Source organism: Leptodactylus fuscus, chromosome 3 (assembly GCF_031893055.1).
Source record: "Leptodactylus fuscus isolate aLepFus1 chromosome 3, aLepFus1.hap2, whole genome shotgun sequence".
Taxonomy (NCBI): domain Eukaryota; kingdom Metazoa; phylum Chordata; class Amphibia; order Anura; family Leptodactylidae; genus Leptodactylus; species Leptodactylus fuscus.
The window spans coordinates 149,015,099-149,040,340 of record NC_134267.1 but is presented as its reverse complement, the minus strand read 5'-3'; the positions used below and the strand labels follow the sequence as shown (position 1 = coordinate 149,040,340).

General features: G+C 39.7%; 1 protein-coding gene across 3 annotated transcripts in view; it reads right to left on the bottom strand.

Moving 5' to 3' along the window:
• Positions 1-25,242, bottom strand: part of LPP (LIM domain containing preferred translocation partner in lipoma) — a 213,329-nt gene that overhangs the window by 21,763 nt on the left and 166,324 nt on the right. For all 3 annotated transcript variants that reach the window (XM_075268542.1, XM_075268543.1, XM_075268541.1), the window contains one exon: positions 23,024-23,193. In XM_075268542.1, coding sequence (XP_075124643.1) covers positions 23,024-23,193 — 170 coding nt within the window. The remainder of the gene's footprint in view (positions 1-23,023; positions 23,194-25,242) is intronic.

Sequence of the window (25,242 nt, the reverse complement as noted above, 5' to 3'; positions counted from 1 at the left end):
TACCTTGTATCAATTTTACTGCATTTATAAGAAAGATTGTCCCAACTACGTATTCAGATCCCCGTGGATCCCCTATCTGCCAGGCATTGTAATGACAGTTTGCTTCCACAGGAGGAATGCAGATTAGTGAAAAGAGCAACCTTATTAATATTGGAACTGATAGGAATTCCCCAATTCCAGTAAAACAGAGTCCCATCTCTGATAATATCATGCTAGGAACCTGCCATTTCTAAATTTTTAATTAAATGCAAAAATGTTGTATATTAGTTCTATCAAAAATGAAAAATTGTGTATTTAATTATTTAGAATGATATGGGTAGAAGCTACTATGAAATCTAGAAAGCTAAGCAGCAGATTATAGCGCAGGTCCTATACTGTTTTGTGACATCGGAACGGAACCTCCTACTGAAAACAATGGGGTACAGAAGGTACCTGGATGACACTTGGGATGTCATCTGAGTACATTCCACTATAAATCCAGAACCCCCTCGACCTGCACACTTGGTCGAGTGCTTGTATTCTAAGGCTGGTCTCTAGGGGGGAGCAGTGTCTGGCTGGGCAGGCAGTTCCAGACTGTGCACCAAGAGAAAAGGAAGTAGAGACCAGCGGAGATGGGTCAGCGATGAGACCTGAGGAGGGGGAATCAATGATTGGTTTGTATTACTTTTTCCCCATTTTAGCAGCTCACGTTGAGTGCTTTTTTTTTTTTTTTTTTTTTTTTTAAATACATCTGTTTCCCTGGAAACTCTGTCAATGTGGACATCAAATACAAAAGCATATGCATTAAACGTGTAAACCTATTTCTGGCCTGAGCAAATCAAGACTTCCTATGTTGTTTCAGTAATTCTGACACTAGAGATAAAAGTCATCCGAACGCGCCGTTTCCTGACTATGATAAATAAACTGAATAAAGAGGGAAGAACCAGAAATAGGAACATATGTTCTTTTACTTTAATTGAAGGCAAAGTTATTGTCAAAGTTGTGTTGCAGACTGTTGCATGCAATATGCTTTATCTTTCAGTGCCTGACACTCATCCAATACCGTATAAAGCCAAAGGACTAAAAAGACGTGTTAGAATGGTCTACAGGTGCTAGTTCATTCTTGATGTAGTTCACAACAATCCATAGCGGACCATGAAGGATTTTTACATTTGCTGCTTCTACAGTACATCGCCAACATATTCCACAGCACTGACAGACGCTCACCATTCACACAGTCCCTAAAACCAAAACACTCATTTCACACAAAGTCAATTAACACAGTGTATTTTCATAGTAAGGCCCAGTTCACATCTACATTCAGTTCCCTTCTCTGCATGAACAATACGGAGAGAAAAGTGGTGCAAGCACTTATAGTCTATGGGGTCTGTGGGTTTCCAAGGTAACGGCTTTTTATGCGGATTAGGTTTCTGTTCTGGGGGTCCCCAAGCAGACCCCCAAAATAAACCCGAATGCAGATGTGAATCAAGCCTAAAAGAGAAAATAGACATAAAACAAATGCAAAATAAGTCATCTTATGCCACTCACACTGGGATTTCTCAAGATGAGAAAAGGTAGGAAAGGATAAGTCTGTAACACTTCATAGGCTCCTCAATAAAATGGCGAAAAGCACAACTGTGTTTAACCTGAATATAATGGACAATTAACCCTTTCTACTGTGACAAATCTTCAATTGTATCTTTACTTTCTTTCCTCCCTATCCTACAAAAGCCATGAAACAGTTTATATTTTTCCATTCATATAGCCTATTGGCTATATTGGCCTATTGATTCCTATTGGCACCATCTCACCATTGAAGGAGAAGTGAAAAAGAATGGCTAATTTTTTTTTCCCACTGAATGGGATAAATCGTTTTACACTTTATACATTTCTGGATTCTGCAATACACTTTTTGCTTATTTATTTATTTTTTTATAGGTGATCTGCTGGAGTTGTCAGCCATATCTAACTGGTTAACAGGCACACTCTGGACTGTCACTGTTCATGCTATAATAGATAGAACAGGGTGTTTATGGAGAGGGCTCAGTTCTGGAACGCTCTCCAAGCATATGTTCTGATATTATTGTATACATGTACATCCAATGCTCAGAAGAGGTTGTACACACAGTGACACATCACCTGTAATAAAGCAATAATGTCCCCACCAATAAGAACACCACTTGAATGGAGTTGGGGTCTATTCAAACTATGGGACTTCTAAGATGGGGAGCGCTGTACTCCAGTTGCATCAGCACTCTCAAACTTTAAATAGGGCAATAGCATGCAAGCTCGCACTATTATGCACACTTCAATAGTGGTGGTCCCAGTGATGAGACACTTATTACATATCCTATAGCTGATAAGTGTCAATCATTATACAATCCTTATAAGATCAGTAAATTATTTGTATAAGCACAAGCATCTGTAAAAGTCGTTCTACATTAAAGGGAGTCTAACAAAGGGAGTCTATGATTAAAGGGAGTCTAATATTGGGATTTTTGAATTTTAACTAAGCCTATCTTCATGTAGGCTTTAGAAAGGCTATTGTAGGCACACCTTTTGTTTCAAGATTTCTTGTGTTTTCATGAAAAAACCCCCAAAAAACAGTTTATTATGTTAGTCAGTCTTCACTGCTCTGAGCACACCTGCGTCAGCAGCCTGGGCCTGCATTGCCACCTCCTTGATTGAAATTCACGGCTTCTCCTTCTCTTCTTTGCTTCCTTGTTACATGAGCAGGCATACTGTGCCTACTTGTGTAAGAAGAAATCCAAGATTGTGCACAAAGCATGCACTGTACACTCACACTGAGGCCGAACGAAGCGTGAACCTCAATCAAGAAGGGGCCGGTGATGTAGGTCCAGGCTGATGACGCGGGTGCACTCGGAGCACAGGAGAACACCTTGTTCACAAGAACTTGTGCTCCATGAAGAATAATTTGCATAAGAAAAAATCCTAATAATAGACTCTCTGGAAAAATGCAGCGGTGCTCAGGCCACATGGGGAATTTTTTTTTTTTTTTTGGGGGGGGGGCTGTGTTTTGTGAAAACAAATTAGCATAAGAAGAAAATCCCAATAACAGACTCCCTTTAATGCAAGTATAATGTCCACTGCTGTTGTATTGATTGTGGGATAAAATGTTTTATATATAGCATTTTCCAGGGCTGTGGCATTTGTAGGTCAGACCCCTCAACTTTTATATAGTCACAGCTCATCAACAACTCCTTCATAAATGACAGACAGCCAATCAGTAACGATCTTCTGATTCATGAAAAATCTTGTTACTGAATTCATATGAAGGAAATTTGCAACAAACTATGCCTGTAATTACCGGTATATAATATCAATAACTATAATTTTAACTTTATTACAACTTGTTTCTGACTCCACCCCACACATATTATGCCATTAAAATAAAGTGATTATTGCAGCATTGAAATCTGTATAACCATTTAACCCATTAAATACATATTCTGACAGCACCTGCTCTTATATGGCTGCTGTATTGGCCGATAAAAAGTGCCAAATAATTACATTATAAATCACAAAAAAAGAAAGAACTATGAAATGCAATGAGACGTATAAAATATGGAAGCCACATATTGTAGCCTAGCTGGGATAATGTAAAAACAGCAGACAAGCCCACATGAGACTGTGGTACTGTAAGGAAATATACAGTCTATAAAGCTGTCCACAGACCCCAGCGGACCAGGATGAAATTAGAGGAGAGAACAAAAGCAAAAAAGAGGGGAAAAACGGGTAAGTACATTTTCTATTCAATCCAACTGCATCTTGTTTAAAGCATTGCCAATTTGTGGAGTGCTGGGTTATTTATGAAGTGTTTGGGATGCTTCATTTAGGTAATAACAATCCGGAGAAAATTGGATGTTAGCAGCCAGAAGCAAAAGCTGATTATGACGTTTCCACATCAGAGTGCGTTTTCTCATTTGTAAAGAATAAAATAGAGGGGGAAAAATGACATCCACGGATGTTTGTGGTGCAGGATGTTCTACAAGCAATTATCAAGAGAATGACAGAAAATTGACCCATTTACTCTGAAAAGTTCTTCACCATTTCATTTCATGCCCATTTCAGAACACTGCGTTCTTGTGAGGGCGGGGGGATAGATCACCAGCTCACACCCCTCCTTTCCCTTCAAATGTGTTACAGGTTGAAAAGGAGGAAAACAGCTGCCCTCTGCCATGTACCTGATGGTTGTTCTGTCTGGTTACACAACAATAACCTCTTGGAGGGCGTAGCATGTGATTTATTTCTGATCAGACAGGATAATGCATCTGAGGAATAATCACCGTACTCATCTGTGACTGCCTCCTTTATTACTGGAGCCAGAGATGAATGCTCCGTGGAAATGCATTGAAACATAATTATGGAGAAACATTTGGATTAAATTGTCTACTGCACAAATAAAAAGAAGAAGGGCCTTGCATCACTATACCGCATTGTATTGTCAGAGGGAATCATTGTGTCACTAATGGTAGCCATGAGAGAGCTGAATGATACAAGTCAGTGTGTGAAAATGTCACACTAGAAAATGGCCATTTCTTTTCAGATATCGTCCATTATTTCAATGGAATGAGTGTTTGTGCGCTTCAAAAACGGTCTTATATGGTCTGTAAATGCTGTAAAAAGCAGAGTTCTGTGCAACAGGAAGTGCAAGACAATATGTCTACTGAACAGCCAGGTCAGATGTGGGAAGCTACTTTTAAGTAACATGGCGGCTCTTTTTAGGGAAAGTTATGGTTATGGTCACCTTGTGCAAATGCTACATCAGAAAGATTTTGGATACCAGAAGACCACACTTTGGGACTAACTATACCAATAACAAATTATGTTTGAATGGCAAAATAACAAAAGCAGCAATAAATAATAGCAAACCTACAGGCCTGTGCTAAAGTGAAGGCTAAGAACTGGTTCACATCTGCGTTTGGAATACCAAACACATTGACAAGCGGTGAGCTTATGAAAGCACACTGATCCCATAGACTATAATGGGGTCCGTGTGTTTTCCGCGCACTGTCTGCACGAGTCATATGGAGAGGAAAGTACTTCATGAACTACTTTCCTCTCCACATGACTCGTGCGCAGACCGTGTGGAAAACACACAGACCCCATTATAGTCTATGAGGTCCTTGCGCTTTCATTGCTCACTACTTGTCAATGTGTTCGGTATTCTGTTTGGGGAGTCCTCAAGCGGACTCCCCGAATGGAATACCGAATGCAGATGTGAACCAGTTCTAAGGCTGGACACATACGCTATTGGCTGAAAGACAGCAGTAGCCGTGGCCAGGTGCAGTAAAGCTCCTCTAATTCATGGAAAAAAAAGTGATTGACCTTGTACAAAAGTAAATATGCAACAAACTATGTAATAAATGACAATACCAATATATAGCATAATAAGAGGTAAAATGATCATCGTTTTTAGAAGCCAGAGGCAGAGTCAGGAACTTTTTTCCAACTCTGACTCCATCTCTGTAGTCCTGCTCCTGACAATAATGTAACATGCATGGCTAACTAAACGGTAGCCAAGCACATTGGATTTAGATATACACATTACACAGCTGTCAGCCAAATGCTAATTCGGCTGATCGCGATCCCATCCAACATGTGCTTTTGGCTTGGCAAGACCTACATTGTGTTCATAATGGATCAGGAAGAATCAGCACCTGCCAGACACCTCTGGCACTGCCTTACCTCCCGTGAGAATAACGGGATGCCTGACTTATGTTACCCCAGACATATACAGTCAGTACCCTCAAATACTTTACAAAGTTAGCTAGAATTGCTGTATTTGCTGCCTTCTGTTGATATATATGGGTAGCTTGAGATTTTCAGGTACATCAGCAATGACAAAACTTTTAGTCTCATTTAGAAACATTAAACAGAAGAAGACATCACAAATAAGCTAGCGTATTGGCATGTCCTTAACTTGGCGAATTAGCGTTTATGCCACTACATATAAGCGGAGATTGAAATGAAAATGTCAGCTATTTAGACTGTGACAACAATACGGCATCTCGGTGAAGTAATTAGCGAGGATAGCCATTATTTATTTAAATTAGTGGCAGACGTAGCAGCAGCCTCAACACGGCTTGCCAACTTGGCTGGGCAGCAACAAATGTGGGAAAAAACATTGTTCTCCTGACAGAGACAAGTACACAATTTAATGACAGAAGCAGCACAGCGTATATCTTATTACAAATCATGGCTCGGAATCATTTATCAACCTGGCCCTTCAGTATTTCTGTTGATTTTCATCTGTCTCTTCAGAGCTTACTTCTAACAGGATAACATTTCCAGCTTTGCGGAGAAAAACAGTTAAGATTTCAATAGATTCCGCAGTTTAGAATTTCAACCCTTTGGACGTTACTTGAAAGAACACCAGAGGGCAATAACTGCAAGAAAATCATCACTCCGTTTACTGTATGTACAAAGTGTTGTCACTTTTAGTGACTTGATGAAGTGAAATTCTGCGTGACTAGACTGCAGACTATAGTACTCTAGCTCTTCCGGAATTCGGAGGGCACATTCACAAAGGCATCTTAGAATGCGCTTTCTATATTACAAGACATAAACGTTTACTTTTCAAGCTATTAATAAAAACGAAGAATAAAAATCTAGAAAAGCTGGAAAAATTTGCAAGCAGAATTCATTTCGGCAATGAACATTTGGATGTTTATACTATGAGGCCTACTGTATGCCAGGGATGTTATTTGGCCGGATGCCAAATCATTCTACCTAGGTCTAGATATATAGATGCTGCTTTATGGAAATAACTTTAGTCTTTCTTCCAGGTGAAGGCAAGGACCTACTCAGAAGGCCTCATAGGCCTCACAAGGTGGTCAATAATAAAACACATGGATGAGCATGAAACAGCACTCCTTACATACTGCATAAAAGATGTGATCAGAAGTGTGCATTTGCTTCTTTGTCATCTGGCACCTTCATATAGGTCAGTTACTAGTAAGCTTTCTCATGAACACTGGTTTGCTGATCATAAGACTGAACAAAAAGGTCTTACTGGGAGTCTCCTACCACCAAAATCACATCTAAACCACATATACGCTTTTCTAGGGGCCATTAGGCATAGTGGACATACCTTTGGAGTCAAAGTGCAATATTCCTGCCAAAAATGCTCATATGCATACATATTAGAAGTTGATTTTCTTGTTCTCCTACATTCATTCTAAATGGGACTGACAGAAACAGACTGACAGTACAACATGTTGTAACCTTCATCAGCAGTGCATAAGCACAATGTCCTTCCATTCACACAGGTGGACATGGAGCCGTAGTGTTTGTGAATGGCTTGGTGAGCTTAACAGTAACTCCCAGCGGCCAGCTACTCCTTAGAATAAACCCTCAGGTCCAGTCTTGGCCTGTACAATGGTACTGTCTCAAGCAATTCCGATTCTCAAAACATTTACATGTAATTTCCTTCAAGGGATACATGCTACGGATGTCGAAAGAAGGTGGTCATAAAAATGTGATATGACCTGAGTAAATGATAAATATATAAATATAGATCTATCTATACATCTATCTATATCTATCTATCTATACATCTATCTATATCTATCTATACATCTATCTATATCTATCTATACATCTATCTATATCTATCTATACATCTATCTATATCTATCTATACATCTATCTATATCTATCTATACATCTATCTATATCTATCTACACATCTATCTATATCTATCTACACATCTATCTACATCTATCTACATCTATCTACACATCTATCTACACATCTATCTACACCTATCTACACATCTATCTACATCTATCTACATCTATCTACACCTATCTACACATCTATCTACACATCTATCTACACATCTATCTACACATCTATCTACACATCTATCTACACATCTATCTACACATCTATCTACACATCTATCTACACATCTATCTACACATCTATCTACACATCTATCTACACATCTATCTACACATCTATCTACACATCTATCTACACATCTATCTACACATCTATCTACACATCTATCTACACATCTATCTACACATCTATCTACACATCTATCTACACATCTATCTACACATCTATCTACACATCTATCTACACATCTATCTACACATCTATCTACACATCTATCTACACATCTATCTACACATCTATCTACACATCTATCTACACATCTATCTACACATCTATCTACATCTATCTACACCTATCTATACCTATACCTATCTATCTCTACCTCTCTCCCTCTCTCTACCTACCTCTCTCCCTACCTCTCCCTCTCTCTACCTACCTCTCTCCCTACCTCTCTCTCTCTCTATCTCTACCTCTCCCTCTCTCTACCTCTCCCTCTCTCTACCTCTCCCTCTCCCTACCTCTCCCTCTCTCTACCTCTCCCTCTCTCTACCTCTCCCTCTCTCTACCTCTCCCTCTCTCTACCTCTCCCTACCTCTCCCTACCTCTCCCTCTCCCTACCTCTCCCTCTCCCTCTCTCTACCTCTCCCTCTCTCTACCTCTCTCTCTCTCTACCTCTCTCTATCTCTATATATATATATATATAAATATATATCTTAATATAAGTCACAATAAGTCATATTTAGGATCTCACCATATAAGGTAACGTGTATCAAATACTTATTTAGGGCTGCTAAGTTATCTACCCTTGCAGTTTTGAACACTGGATTGAGAAACTATTACACAGATACAAGAGAGGAAACTATGTTGTTTCAGCAAAACTGCCTACCAAGTTCATATGGAACTGAATAACTTCCCTCACCATGGGCATGGAATCGAAAAAAAAACCTCAGTTTCAGCAAAAACGATACATGAATCATCTAGTAATGATGAGTAACTCAGTAAAGGCAACTACGACATTCATCACCTTATAGTGTGGACTAATCTTCATTTATCAGTTTCACAGCACTCACTATGAACACAACACTTGTGACAAATCTTGGAATGCCTACACTATCTGAGGCTCCGTTATTTTCCAGCCGCAAAGTATGAGAACAGTAGGTGCTAATATTTTGTAGAAGTAGCTTTTAACACACACAAAAAAGGAACATTCAAATGCACTAGAAAATGGATACATTGGCATTGAAGTGGAAAAAAAAAGTAGAACAACAAAGTGCCCGATGTAGAAGCTAGTTGAGTTGCAGAGCTTTTATATTAGTGTAAACTACAATAAGAATTCTAATTATTAAATGAATTAAAACCATGTGGTAGAGTAATATTGGCCAGAACTTCATAGTTCATTCATAAACCTTTATTAGAACATCAGCTCCACTGTCCTCTGAAATCTTATTTAAAGGAATCTGTCCCATTGTACATGAAATTCTACAGTATTTGTGGGTAGGACGGTATACAGCTGGAGGTGCTGAGCAGACTGATATATAGTTTTCAGGTTCCTCCTGCTGTATAATATGTGGTCTACAGATCAGACACCATGTTGAAACTAACAGGTTCTCTTTTACCACATCCACAGATTCTGGCACAGTTTTGGCCCTAGCCCTCACCATTCCAGAGCGACCAGTGCAGTTAGTGTTGGAGCTGTGCTATACTATACTCTTGACTGTGAGGTGTGTGGTTTTGGACCAGAGCAGATAAAGTAAGCGATTCTGAGCTCAGACACAGTCCACCTCTGATTGAACAGTTACAGGGTTCAGAATCATGCCCCTTTTCTGCACTAGCCAAGACCACCCACTTGACAGCAGCCAGACTAATTAGCATAACCGACACCAAACCTATCAGCATTGATTGCTCAGAAATCGTGGGAACTAGAGAAGACCGTGCCAGAATCAGTGGAGTAGTACCTATTAAAGGAAGCAAAGAACTGGTGCTGGTGCAAGTCAAACTTTAAAGCCAAGTCAGATGGCATGTAAATGGCTGTCTCACATTGGCAGTACTTGCTAACAGCTGAAGTAGTAGGGCAGTACAGAGCCGAACTTGGGACTGTAGATGCGCAGGACTTCGGGAACTCAAAGCATCACAACTCGCTATGATGCTATGAATTCATTTCCGATGATACACAGTCTGTATGGGAATTGCACCTGCCACGCAGACTGTTTCTCAGACTGAACATGACTGTATAAATAGGCCCAAAATTACATTAAATAATCTCACTATTGGAAGAAGGCTGAACAACAAGCCACAGGTCCACCATGCCATTGAGCTGTGTAATACTTTAAGTCTGACGTCCTTATGAAGAAAAGCATAAATTATCCATGTTGTTCCACTAAGGAGATTTTTATGTGGACAATAATTCTACTGTGTCATGAAGTCTCTGAATGTCATCAAGACAGTTGGTAAGTTGTGATTCCCACATTTCTCTCACGTTTCCCTCGGTGGCAGCACATACAATTCACTACTAGTCATGCCACAGCATCTTAAAGAGGTAATAACATCCCATAAAGAATATATTTAAATTTGTAGACCATTAAAAGTGAAATTTTTGCACACGTTAATAACTTGGTTATAAAAATAATCTTCTGCAAAGTTTTAAAGAACTTCTGTTGCTAAGTTGCCGGTGGATACGACTATGAACGCTCTTGTCAGAATCCCAGCCATGATTTCCTTACTGCGTCTAGGTTCTCTTTTCATGCATGAAGTGTGGCTGGGTTTCTGACCTGTGCCAGAACATAGAACGTTACTGCTGTATCCATTGGCGGTCGATCCAGACAAATGACTGTCCCCTCTAAGATGGGGTTCGGGGGATATTGTCACTCCTTAGGGAGAGACCACCATATAGGTGTGTGGAGACTTGTTAAGCCTTTAGCACTCCACTTTGCAAGGAACTATGGGAAGAATATGCAAATCCGCCTTCCATGATGTAATTAGGAAGACAGTTGCTGCCTCATTGTTGCAAACCAATAGAGGGCGCTCACTGGAATGTGCAAGCCTGTCTTAAGACAGGATTCCAGTGAAATAACCCAATAATGGCTGCTCCCTTTAGCCTCATGCCCGACCTTCCAAGAGGCCTTTGTTTAGCAATGACGCTGGGATTATTACCAGGTTATAGTCTCTCAATCGAGGACAGCTGTTTCGATCTGGTTGGATCTCATCAGCCCGATGTAGAGAGGACTATAACTTGGTCCAGGTTATAGTCCTCTCTACATCGGGCTGATGAGATCCAACCAGATCGAAACAGCTGTCCTCGATTGAGAGACTATAACCTGGTAATAATCCCAGCGTCATTGCTAAACAAAGGCCTCTTGGAAGGTCGGGCATGAGGCTAAAGGGAGCAGCCATTATTGGGTTATTTCACTGGAATCCTGTCTTAAGACAGGCTTGCACATTCCAGTGAGCGCCCTCTATTGGTTTGCAACAATGAGGCAGCAACTGTCTTCCTAATTACATCATGGAAGGCGGATTTGCATATTCTTCCCATAGTCCCTCTAAGATGGTTAGAGAAAATCTTTAAATCTGAATTTTTTTTTTCCATTATTCATATTTGCATAAAGTGTTTTATTTTGAATGGTCTACAGATTTAAATATAGTTATGTTCATGGCAATCCCATTTATGGTGCAGAGACCAAGAGTTCTTTACCCTAAAAGTAGTGCATTGTGCGCGTACAGACCCCATACATATAGCACTGAAGAAATAAAGCACAGCAGAACCATACTGAAGGTCACAGAGCTCATTACAAGGTATGCTTTATGTGTAATGGCACCTTTTAATGTCCTTCAGCCCTGAATAAAGAACATTAAGTGAATACACATGAACTGTTAACTACCAAGTTGTACAATGCAAATCTTACTTAATAAAATTGAAACCCTAGGTCTCTTTGCCAAGCCACTCTGTTTCTGTCCTTGATCTATTTCAAAATGTTAATGGCACAGGACTGACTAATGATAATTTCTTCCTATGCGGAAATGAAAGCCAATATTGCAGAATAATGGTAACACAAGATCTGCACAAACTATGTTATTGAGGGAGGGCTCACTAGAAAAGAAATCAGCACTGTACCTGGATGGAACAGAGAACAAAAAGACAGAAAAGCAAAATAAAACAGGCCTAGAAACACAAGGTGGTTGTCGCAGATGGGTGGCATGCACAGCGCCTAACCACTAGGACTGTGGCTTCTCACTGACAACAATGAAGTATCATAACATCAGTCCTTGGTGTAATAAGCCAGGGCTGCCACGATGCATACACATACCGTACAAGCATATAAGGCTGGTAGCATTGACTCTTCAGGTAAAGCACTGAAGTGGTCAAACTTATTCAGTGTTTTGTCTACTATAAGTAGGGAATAGGTGTTTAGTCCAAAACCTGTCAGAAGATTTTGTTCTTATTCCATGATGTGCATACATTGTTGTTTTTAAGTCTCTTCAATAAAGCCTTAGATTTCACACGTTAGGTCTGGATGCTGCAATTCTACTGCAACATTTGGATTGCTACTTTCTAAAGAGACAGAATCAGGTAATCTACCAAAGACACAGAGGACATGGCTGCAAACTACCTTCATGCAATTTTTCTCTCCATAATAGTGTAGATACCACAGTTAACCCAAGGCTCCACAAATAAAAAGTTACTTCTTGCACTTACTCCATAGCCATAGTGGCTATATTAGTATAACTATTAGGGAGATTGTAAGACCAACACCAGCCAATAGTACTGGTCAAGTCTCTATAGAATTCACCAATAAGTAATTCTTTAGAACAGGCTGACAACATGTACATTGATACACAAACCTGTTTTCTCACTTCAGGAAAACAACATGGTGGTACAAAATCAAGAGCTACAAAAAGGTTGTAAAGTATTATGGATCATAGTCATTGCAGTGGTGGCTTCAGACTACAATAAGATCCTGATCTTGCATCTCCCTTTATAGAGATGTGTCCCCCGTAAAGTAGCTCTAATGTGGTTAAGGGCTCAGATTTATCAAGACACCAACCCAAAACAATATCATGTCATGCTACCAGAAGCTTCGACAAGCTACAATTCACAACACAGCCACATATAGGGAATAAAGCATATCAGCTTCTGTTATCTTTCCGCTTATTTCATGACATGAACATGTCCAGCCAAGAGGAAAGGTAGCGGAAGGCACCTCTGTAGACCTGGGATGAAAGACACGCAACTGATGTCTTATTGGGCAAGATAGCAACTGAAAATAATAGAGGGCCACTTGTTTTTCACAATAAGCATGATGGAATCTCTATGGCCAAGAAAACCATATAAGCACCTGTGTTGTGTTGTACATTGTTGAAAAGTCCACAAATAATTCCTGAATAGAAGCACAATATATGTGTTGTATCAATATGTCTGCTGCTTTGCTCCTGTGGGAGATAAATCATGGACAGAGAGAATATGGAAGCATAATATGGAATGTTATTCCCTTACAGTAAATGGGAAATGCATTATTTTGTTATACAATGGGTGCATGGACACAGCAGGAAAATAAATGTCATAAAATATACCTGACAAATATGTGCGACATGTGAAAAAACAACATGTGAACAGAGTCTTACACCGATATGTCCTTGAGAATCTGATAGGCTTCAATATACTCACTCAAAGTAAGCGGACTAAGGTGGCAAGATTAAGAAATGGCATAAGCACTTTGAGAACAATATATCGTTCCATTTAGGAAAACAAAATACAAAGCTATAACCACACGACAGAAAGAGTAAGTGTTTGAGAAACCATAAAAAGTGATTTAGTGGCATTAATAAAAGACTGCAAGAACTAGCATGTTGCCATTAAAGTAATTAATAGGTCATAAAAACTGTGAAATGAAAAGTCAAGAGCGCCTCAGTTAAAGCAGCTTTCTGGGTTTGTTGTGACCTTAACGTTCCCTGAAGCAGATGCCGGGCGTATTCTACCTCATAGCCCTGACCGTGATGATGTCATTAGCACAAGTGACTGAAACACGCCGGAGCCCATCATATTCTCATCTGCAAAAACAATAACGGCTCGGCAAGGAAAAAAAACAAACTGTATTACCAGGAGCAGGGAACTCATTTAGTCCTCCGTAAATGTAATTGAAATATTTATTGGCTGTAAAGTGTGCTGGGTATTATTCAGACAAGATGGAAAAGTTTTAATGTACTCCCATTCTACAGATGAGGCTGCTGGGGGTAAGAAACGAAAAAGCAGCAGCCCTCAGAACGAGGCACTAAAAGACTGATGGGTGCCATTTGCTGGAAGAATTTTCTGGGGGTTAAGTTTTATAATAAATGCGCCAATATACTGCAATATCTGTATCATGCCATAGCTTAGGACTTGCTGACTTCTCTGTAAGGATTTCTGTTGTTCTGTCACAGGAGCAAAACACTGACATTGCATCAAAGGATTCCTTGTAATACGGTGCTTTGGTTTCCTTCACAGAATCCATCATTAAACTAGATACAATTTTGCAGCATGCTGCGCTATTTTTACAGCTCTTTTAAACGGAATCTGTGACTGAGGATTCTAATGGAAACTGTGGCACAGGTGTGTACACACCCTAAGCAATGTATCAAATTTGATGCTGCGTGTAACCTATGTGGCCACATTACACATGACTATCACGGAGGGATTCTCTTTGCATCTGTGCAACATGTGATGGAGCAGAAAATCAGAAACTCTAAAGGGGTCCTCCAGTAGAACATATGTGAACTGAAGAAAGACAATGGTATTGTACTTGGACTGCTGACCCAGTACAACTTTGGTTGGTTGCCAGAAATAGTGCTTGCCATATTCACAGTACAATTTGTCAATTTAATAGTTAATCTACCATTTGTATTACGAAGGTACATTAAAAACAAGACATTATTAATAATTATTATTATTGTAAGATGGCGGTCTTATGCCATATAGCCTTGTTTCTTACCAAAGAGGCTTTTATTTTATTTTCCATTGACCAAGTGCTGTGCATTTCTTTAAATGCAGTTATCTGAAGAAAATGATAGAGATTGTGGCCCATTATACACAGATTACAAAGTAAATCATTTTGTTACCAATTTCACAATGGTGACCACTTGAGAGACAGCTTACATTAGACGTCATTTAAAAAAAATAAAAGGAGACAGCTGGGTGTTCCCAGTTGGGGCGTGCACTTTTACACATTGTCCAATCAGTACTAACATAGTACAAAGAGGACCTTTCACCACCTGAAGCACATGCGGTGTAATACACCACTAGAAAGCAGACCGTGCACTGAATTCTGCACACTATCTGCTTTCCCGTTCTGTGCTCCTGGTGAAGAGCTATCGGTGCCAGTAGCATAGCTCTTCACTGTCAGAAGGGTGTTTGTCAGGAACGCCCTTCCTCACAGTAGCGTCTATTGCGCTGTACTGACGCTGAGTGGTGAGGAACGCCCCCTCCCCTACTCCTGATAGTGCTCGTCCATAGACAGTACCAGCACCGATAGCTCTTTACTGGGGGCACAGAACGGGAAAGCAGATAGTGTGCTGAATTCAGCACACTGCTTCTAGCGGTGTATTACACTACATGTGCCCCAGGAGGTAAAAGGTCCTCTTTTTTTTTTTTTTTTTTTTTTTTAAACAAAGTACAGTTATAAGAAAAGATGCTCCAGAATTTCTTACATATGTGCTAGGTGAGCACCACAAGTCCTCCTCATTAATGAGCTCGAGCACGTCAACATCTAGTTTTATACACGTTTCTACAAATAAATGACATAGGGCTGCCCAGTAATGGGGACAACATACAAATGGCTGTGATGTTCCTATGCAACCTATAGCTTAAGCAAAATTCGGCAGAATTCTGGCTTTTTTTTTTTTGCACCAAAAAACTGTCTAGTAGGCTTGTGCCACATTTATCAAGTGTTTTTAGACACTTTTCAGATTGGGCTGAAATGGGGTTCGGACAAACGAAAAGCAGTGGGGCTTAATTTACTCCTTGGTGCGACAAAAATACTCTAGAAATACGCCAAGAACTTTTCACACAACTAATTAATGGTGCAAACCTAGACTAGACAATCTAATACTACACCAGGCTTATCAAACCACACTTGACACAATAAATCTTCTGCAGTTTAAGATCGTCTAGTCTGAGTTTTCACGGTCTAGCTTTTAGACAGTAAATTTAGGCCAATGGATTTTACAGTGAAATTTAAGTGTTAAAATACTTTGAATGTAATTTGTGAAAAGTTAAAGAATGATATATTACTGTACGTGTATTTCTCAGCATGTACTGTGTACAATAGGACAGATTTGCTCAAATATTCATGACTTTTTTAAAGTTGCCGTTTAGACGTAAAGTACTGAGAAATCCGGCATAATGGTCTTAATGATACCATTGAGCAGTTTAAATTGAAATTACACAGTGCTCGAAATAACACAGTGACAGCACTTCTCATAAATTACTCTCTAAACATCGCACATAAAAGGGGACATTTTTATTATTTTGCCACCAAAATCTGTAAATTACAGTTTCCCTTATTATGGCCAAAACTGTGATTAAGCAGATTTTAAACTAATTGATTGACCTCGTATTAAAATGTATTTTATTGTAAAAATATGCATAGATCTGCTCTTAAAGCTATTCAATGCAAAGTGTAGTGTTAGAACAAATTTTATTTCAGTAAAGGACCACAATCATCGCGAAATACCTTTATATAACAGGGTTTGGGACAATCACAAAGGCACGGTCAAGGAGGTGACAGGATCTAAGGTTAATGGACACCTATAGAAGAAACGCAGCCATACCTATAGAAACTATAGAAGGTTGATAGACCAAGGAAAATCCAGTTAACAGGTTCCTTTTATAAATTTTGGTCTGTGTAGTCTGTAAGGGTTAGTACATTAGGGGTGACGGGCCATAGAAATAAAGCTCAGTTAAAGTGTACCTGCCGTTTAAGGTGACTTTTTAGGATAAACTGCCATGAAAAGTAAAACAATTTATGGTTATTATATTACTTGTATTCTGTAGGTTTTACAGGTTCTGTGTATAGTTTGCAGTTTTTCTTGATCTGTTGTGTGGAGACTAGCTAGCTGCCTTACGCTGCACACAGTAAGTAAAAGAGAATCTGCTCCATAACGGTCTGTATCTCACTCAGAAACAGCACCAGGACCTTACAAGACATGTATACAGAAGTGCTAACTTGTACTGATGTGAATAAAGTTCTTTGATTTTGATAGAAAGCTTTAACGTCACAGTAGACACGTTTCTGCTAATATCTCCTGTCTCTCCTCCCCTCTCTTTAAACTTCTATAGACAAATGTAATTTTCTATATCGGCTTCTCTGAAGTCAGATACAGCAGAGATTCCAGAGTGAAAATCAGATTAGAAGGTGGAGAGAAGAAACTAAACAGCTTCATAAAAAGAAAATAGAATTTTAGTCTAAAATATATTAGAAAATTGTTGAAACAACAGTGACCCCTCCTAAAATTAGACTCATTTCACTGGTACAAAAAAATCGTATGATTGATGTGTGTTCTCTCCTAGGACTATAAAGTTTGCATGTTTGAAAGATTTATAATAAAAGATGGAGCAAACATTAACTTGACACAGCAAATGTTAATTTGACATTTAACATACCATTCAATTTAACAGTATGTCCTATATTAAATGTCAAGTTACCTTTTGTCAAGTCAAAATAACATTTGCTTCATCTTAAAGAAATGACAACTACTGCCAGTTCTAATTGATGATCAGTTTTAAGAATGTTCCTTGTCTAGCTTATGAGATTTTGCTTTTGTCTGAAACCACTAGATCAAAAGTGTATGAACAGTATGAAAATATAGGTTATATAATAAAATTTTGGTAGCTTACAGCTACCACTAGGTCAACATGATGAGCTTATTGAATACAGAATTATTACTGAGCACAATGGGAGTTCCATAAAAGCATATACAGGAAACGTCCCAAAGTAGAAGGTTGAGGGCTGATCAGAAGGATATTGGCTCTCTCTTTGCCAACATTAGTTAAGATATGTAAAAATAAAATGATTTTGTCATATTGTACATGCAGCATTAGAGAGTAGGAGAGGCTGAGCAGATTCATGTATGGCTATGTATGTAGAGACTCTGTGTGAAAACCACATTCACTTAAATCCTTGCTCATTGTAATCTTAGGTGTCCAGTGGGTGGTCCTTATCAGTGACTGACAGCCTTCACAGAATGACTCTGCATACAGATATAGCTGTCAGAGTACGAACACTCACTGGACCTCTAAACCCAGAGAAAGTAAGGATTAAAATATGAAGTGACAAGTTAAACTGGAACTTTTGTATGAAAACCATACATTAATCTGTGTATAGAAACCTATATATTTTAAACCTAACGCTACGTGTAGACTAGCACCAGACTTTTGGTCGTTGAGATGCATTGAGGGACCTGAACAACAGAGCCTGACCGCTAAAACAGAAGTTATACATGGATACCAGTGGACCCCATTGACTATAATAGAGTCTGCTGGGTGTCTGCTGTTTCAAAACTGAAAGCGGTGGAGAAAAAAAGTCCTACATGCAGGAGATTTCTCTCCAATGATCCAATGGCGCAGATGTGAACCCAGACTAATATATCTTAGGCCTGCTTCACATCTCCTTTCGGTAATCCGTTCGGTGGGTCTGAATGCATTGACAAGCAGCGAGCAATGAAAGCACATAGACGCAATAGACTAATGGGGTCCGTGTGCACAAATCATGCAGAGAGGAAAGTAGTTCATAAAGTACTTTCCTCTCTGCATGTTCCACATGGTGTAGACACGGAAAACACACGGACCCCATTATAGTCTAATGCTAGTGTTGCATTTTAAAGGGGGTGTTCCTGTCTTAGCATTAATGGCATAGTCACAGCATAGGCCATAAACGTGGCTGATTTCAGAGCTCCATTCTCAGTTCTTTGTGTAACTCCAAGACACTTCCATGGAGAGCGAAGCAAGTGATCACCACATCCCATTCTTTCTATAGGGTGTGTGAGAAGGTAACTGTGCCAAGCAGGTATTTAGGGTTTGTTCTTTGGATATAAGTGTCTAAGATGGGAATATCCTTTTAAGATAATGACATTTGTTGGCTGTTTATTGTACATGGATAACACTGATGCCATGATGATCTATGCCAAATAATAAACCGCTACATATGAATGTATTTCAGTTTCTACATTTGTAATTCTGTTTATCAATTTCTTGATCAAAGTGAAAAGAAATTGTGACTAAAAACTTGAAGTTATCTGCCTGCAGTGTAGTTTTTACAGAGTGCCAACCACAGATGAATTAAAAATCAATTGTGAAGGCATTGCTCCATTTCCAATCAATGAAAACTTGTATTAGAGCTGCTGCACCTGCAATATAAGGAAAGTCCTAATTAAATATGGATGTTAACTGTTAAACAATACGAAAAAGCTCGAACATGATCGGCCATTCAATGAATATTACAAGATCTGCTGTTTGCTTAAAAGAAAAAAAAAAAAGGCTGGTCTTTCGATGCCAAACAGGGCATCATTTAACCTTGTACTCATCCTCTCATAATGCTGTCTTTGGAAACAAGACAACTGGCTGGAGTCTGCTCTTTTAATCTTTTAGAAAGAGTCTGAACTTATATCATTCATATTTTTATGTGCCAGGTACTTGAAAACCAAATGTGCAGAATGAAAAGCGAAGAAAAAAAAAAAAAAAAACTAGATAAAAAGTCAAAATGAAAGTCACGAAGTGGAAGCAGGTTTCTTTCATCTTCTATTGATAACGCTGGCATCTGCCCATTAGGATTGTTTTCAGAATGAAGTTAGTGAATTCACATATCCGTACAATGAGGAATGGTCAGGATTAGACAATGACAATTATGTATCTAGACATGTAACAAAAGACATTCTTTGGGGGATCATGAAAGGAGAATACGGTATGTGTATGCATTCAGGATGGGAAGAGAATATACCAGAGACACATTTAGACATGTAAATGAAAGGAATTTTATATATCACAAGTTCACAAAGGTCCCAGAAGACAAGCATTTATCAAAAAAGCATCTGACACTCTTAAGCCCTATTTATATGGGCTTCAAAAACAGCATCAACAAAACCTCAATGAGTGTGTACTTTAAAGGGGTTTTCCGGGTAAAAAATGTTTTTTAAAAAAAGGTCTGCTAGTACTATTAATGGGTTAATAAGTGCACCCATATAACTTTAGCAGTGTTTTGACTTATTTCTGGGTTTCTTTGGGAGTGCTCAGCATCTTCTGCATTTGTTTACTTGGCGTAGCTTCCTGCTGCCTTAGCTGATGCAAAGCATTCTGGTAGTTGTAGGCCTTCGGACTCCTCCCCTCACTGTCTAACACCCCCTCACTGTCTAACACCCCCTGTCTCCCTAGGTATTCCTCCCGCTGCTAGCCCTTCCCAACTCACTCAGCCCACTCTCCTATCCTATTATACTTTACCTGTCTTCCTTCTGCGGGGAACGGCGCCTCCTCCTTTTTTTGACTGCAAGCACGCAGCACTGTGTCATAGCCTTCAATAGAGTTGTAGTGTCTGCTTCAGGGTTAAGCCAGGACTCTGACTCTGTTGCGCATGCAGACATCAAGGAAGGAGAAGGAGCCATTCAGCGAACCCCCCCTGACTCAATATTAAATGAAAACACAGTCTTCAAGAATCCCTTTAATGGAAAAGTCCAATTTTAATAGTTATGTAAAGCACCTAACTGAAAATGCCTTCATTAAAGTGGTTATGCCATGAAAAATACTTATCCCCATCCATAGGTTAGGGGATTAATGACTAGTGAGTCTGACCGCCAAGACCCCGCTGATCCAGAGTAAGATGTTTTACTTTGTTCTGACTGTAGTGGTGGATGCACAATGCAGACCCCTGCTTCATTAATTTCAATGGAGTGCTGGAAATGGCAAAGTGCTGTACTTTGGATATTTTGGGCACTCCCATTGAAGTGAATGAAGCAGAGTCATGTATTCTGTGCTCACTGCTACGTTCAGAGTGAAGGTTAAAGAGGACCTTTCATCAGATCGGGCACATGCAGTTTTATATACTGCTGGAAAGCTGACAGTGCGCTGAATTCAGCGCCCTGTCGGCTTTCCCGATCTGTACCCGGTGTAAAGCGCTATCGGTCCTGGTACCGTAGCGCTTTAGTGTCAGAAGGGCGTTTCTGACAGGCGCTGCTGGACAGAAGGGCGTCCCTGGCTAACTATCGTACTGTACTGTGTGAGCGGGGAGGAACGCCCCCTCCCTCTGCTCACAGTACTCGTCCATAGACTAGTTTTATCAGGAGAGGGAGTTCCTCCCCAGTCTTAGAACACAGCGCGATAGGCGCTGCTGGGCAGAAGGGCGTCCCTGGCTAAGTGTCAGAAACGCCCTTCTAACTGTAAAGCGCTACTTTACCGGGACCGATAGCGCTTTACACCGGGCACAGATCGGGAAAGCCGACAGTGCGCTGAATTCAGCGCACTGTCAGCTTTCCAGCAGTATATAAAACTGCATGTGCCCAATCTGATGAAAGGTCCTCTTTAAATATTTCCAGTGATAGAGCCAACAACAATCAGTAATTTATCTCCTATTCTATGGATAGGGAATGAATAATGTTGTGGTATAACCTGTTTAAAAGTACTAGATTAAGGAGTTTGCTTGATTTCTCATATGGGGGTAATATTCTGTTTGCATGCTGTGTTCCGCACTTAAAGGAGTTGTCCAGTTTCAAACAAATATTGAGACGCAAATAGTATTGGTTATATAATAAAATACAATTATACAAATTTTCCAGTATACTTTCCGCATCAATTCCTCACAATTTTCTAGATCTCTGCTTTCTGCCATTCAATCTGTTTACTTACCTCATTCCATGGTATGGTCATGTGATTTACAGTCCATGGTCATGTGATGGATACGCTGTACACAGCTGATTACCAGGCAGCTGTCCGATTACTGGGCTGTAACCATATCGATCTGTGCACCTGTGTGTCCATCACATGACCATGGACTGTATATCACATGACCATGGACTGATGTCATCCACTGGAAGTAAACTGAATGAATGACCGCAAACAGATCTAGAAAACCGCGAGGAACGTATATTGGAAAATTGCAGCGCTTTTAAATATACAAAGAATAACATTTGTCTCTCAATATTGGTCTGAAACTGAACACCACATTTAATGTATCCACATGCCCCCAGCATACGGGATACCAAAAGAATTTCCTGGCATACAGTACATTTGGTCAGTATATGCCTGCATATAATTTGTGAATACTGGATGGTAATAACATAGCCTACTGTGGTTTCCTATACAAAAAATATTACACTGTATATATAACTTGGTTTCAATGGATGTCAATGGCAGACATTGACTTACTGTATACAACGACATACACTGGAGGCTTCAATCGGAGATATACATTGAATACTAACGGAAGTATAACTCAGTTGAAAAAAAAATGAACAGAGCCTTACACAGTTAGAGCGAAGCGATTTAGTCAAAGTATCTGACAAAGGTGCAATGTCTATAACCAAACTACTGAAAGTATCTTTTTACATAATCTGAAAAATATGAGAAAAAAAAAACATTCAAAAGTACTAAATTATTACAGACAAGTATTCTTCTCTGTTTATCGAGTGTCGCTGAAAGCGGAATTAAGCTTTAATTTTTATAACGTTTCCTAATTACTTTGATGGGTTTTATGGGGAAAGCTGACATGCATTTGATAATGGCAGTGATATGGATTGAAAAATAAGTCATTTAATCTTGCATTGTTTTCTTACAGTATAATCCTGTTGTGTAAAGTTGCCAAGAATTTACTTGTACTAATGAAATGACTAAGTAAGAACCCTAAAACAATGTGAAGTTGTCACAGCAGCAGAGGAGCGCTGAAGGTCATCCAGAGCTAGTAGAAAATGGAAGATAACAGGAGCATATGGCTCTGCAATAAATTCACCTCTGACAATCTGGGAAAGCAGCAAATTCCTGGCTGTTGCTAAGATGGTAATAGAACTTTAGCTGCAAATTCCTGTGAAGGCATGTCTAACATTCCTCAGGAAGTAGAACATATTTCATGTACATTAAATTCCACTTTGTTTGTGTGTTGGTGGAAAATAGATGCAGTGATTGACAGCCATCGGTAAAGCGGAAAATAACAGAAATACGTCACTACTTACTATGTAGCAGGGCTCGCAAAAAGCTTTTTTGTCCACAGCATAAAAAGGCTGCCCACGTAGTTTGCTACTGCAGGTCATGCAGGTGAAACAGTCAACGTGAAACACTTGGTCCATAGCCGTGCATCCAGTACCTTCTCCTACAACATTCTCCCCACAGCGAGAGCAGCGACCTAAAACAGAAGGTTACCCATGAGATCTAGCGGATACTAAGAAACAAAGCACAAAAATAAAATCTTCTGTTCAGTCTATTAAATAAAACATGCACGTGTTGAATACATATAGAACTGACAGGTTTCCAAAGGCAGTTCAATTCTCAAGGAAGCAGCAGTACAAAAAAAAAGGAGTATATTATAGGGATTTTTTTGACCACATAAAGTTAAGGAAAGGCAATTGTCTAAAATAAAGTAATCGATTGATATTCACTCCTTCTTCCGGTCTCTAATTCAGTGACAGGCCTTCTGTGATTTTCACAGCTCTCCCTTTCAGGTGCCTCAAAGAAAGGCATGAATGGCCCTTTAAGTGGCCACTACAGAGAATCATTCACCTTCGTGGCCATGTGCACCTTAGCAACCATTCATATGAGCACTGCAACCTACACAGCAAAACACTACACATTTGTGCAGGGACAGAGGTTGGTATCATAATTAAGCCCTTGAATGGGACCGAGATGTGATCAGGCCATGTGACTAAGGAGCGTGACATCACATAGCCTGCTGCTAAACCACAACATGTTGTACCCTCATGGGATCTTCAACTGATAACCTACCATAAGAATAGGTGTCAATTTTAAAGTCCCATAAAACTGAGTCGTGAGGTGCAGGCCTTGTCATGTATCAGACAAATCCTTACAAAGACAGACGTACAATGATTTTTAACGTTCTAGCAAAAAAGGCTATGAAAATCTGGCTTCATATTTGGTATTGTAGGACACATGGGTGTATTTATATGCACATCTGCACTCCAGAGACATAAATGTCTACTGTATGAAAATCCCTTGGTAAAGTGTTTCAAATATGAAGATGTAGTTACCGGTAACTGAAATTTTAGGTCCAAGCCAGCACCTCCAGATTCATGATAAGAGGTACTAAAGAAACCGCTTTCTTGTTCCTGGAGGAAAGTTAGTTTGCAGCATTGTAAGGGTCAGTTCACACGTGAAAACCGCCTAGCTTATTTGTGCGAGGTAAAAAACCTCGAGGAGTTTTTTTGACGCTGTTTTTTGCATTCCACGCGGTTTTTGACGAGGTTTTTGACGCGGTTTTCGCTAGCGGTTTTCGCTAGGTTTTTTTTTTCCTATATGTGCTATAGAAACTGCAGGCGAAAACCGCGCGGTTTTTTTGCAAAAAACAGCGCGGTTTTGTGTGCAAAAAACCGTGCGGTTTTTTACCGCGCGGTTTTCGCCTCCCATTCACTTCTATGCAATTCTTCAGGCGTTTTCCGCCTGAAGAAAGGTCATGTCGCTTCTTCAGGCGGAAAACGCTAGGAGGAAAAAAAAAGCTAGTGGTCTACATAGACCACCATGTTAAAGGAGAGGTTTTTGAAGCGAATTCCGCTGTCAAAAACCTCCCCTTTGCCCACGTGTGAACTAGCCCTAACACATACAAGACTCCCTATGCCAACTGGAGGTCTCCACAAGTAGAAATAGTAATTTCCTAGAAATTACATAGGAACATGGGTTGTATGGTATTAAACCAAGCAACACATCGGACAGCTTACAAGGCTTCTCACAGATGAACCCCATCAGCATACAACTGAAAAAGGAGCAAGAAAACACTTGTGATTTCTGCATTTGAAACACCCGAATATCTATCTAACTATCGGCCATTACTCGTTATTTAACCCACATGATAAGCTGTACCTCTACCAAACCAAATGCTAAAGGCCCTTGGCTGGGGAGATGCAAGTGCCAGGATAAAGGAGGTAGTGTCAGCATACACTGCAGCTCTGTACAGAGTTATCATCACCCGTCTTTGTCCATAGTGCTCACAATCTAATTTCCTCATCTCAAGAATAGGTACACATTAGGGTTAATTTCCTAAAAATGTTATTAACTGCTTTAAATGTTTTGGGGGTATGAGAGAAATCTGCAGAAAGTGGCCAATACTGCTCCAAATCCAAGTGACACAGCTCATGGACAATTACAAAAAGGCTGACACTTTATTCTAATGCAGGAAAAACTCATTTCATAGGAATAAAATGGATATGGCTAATATATCTCTTCT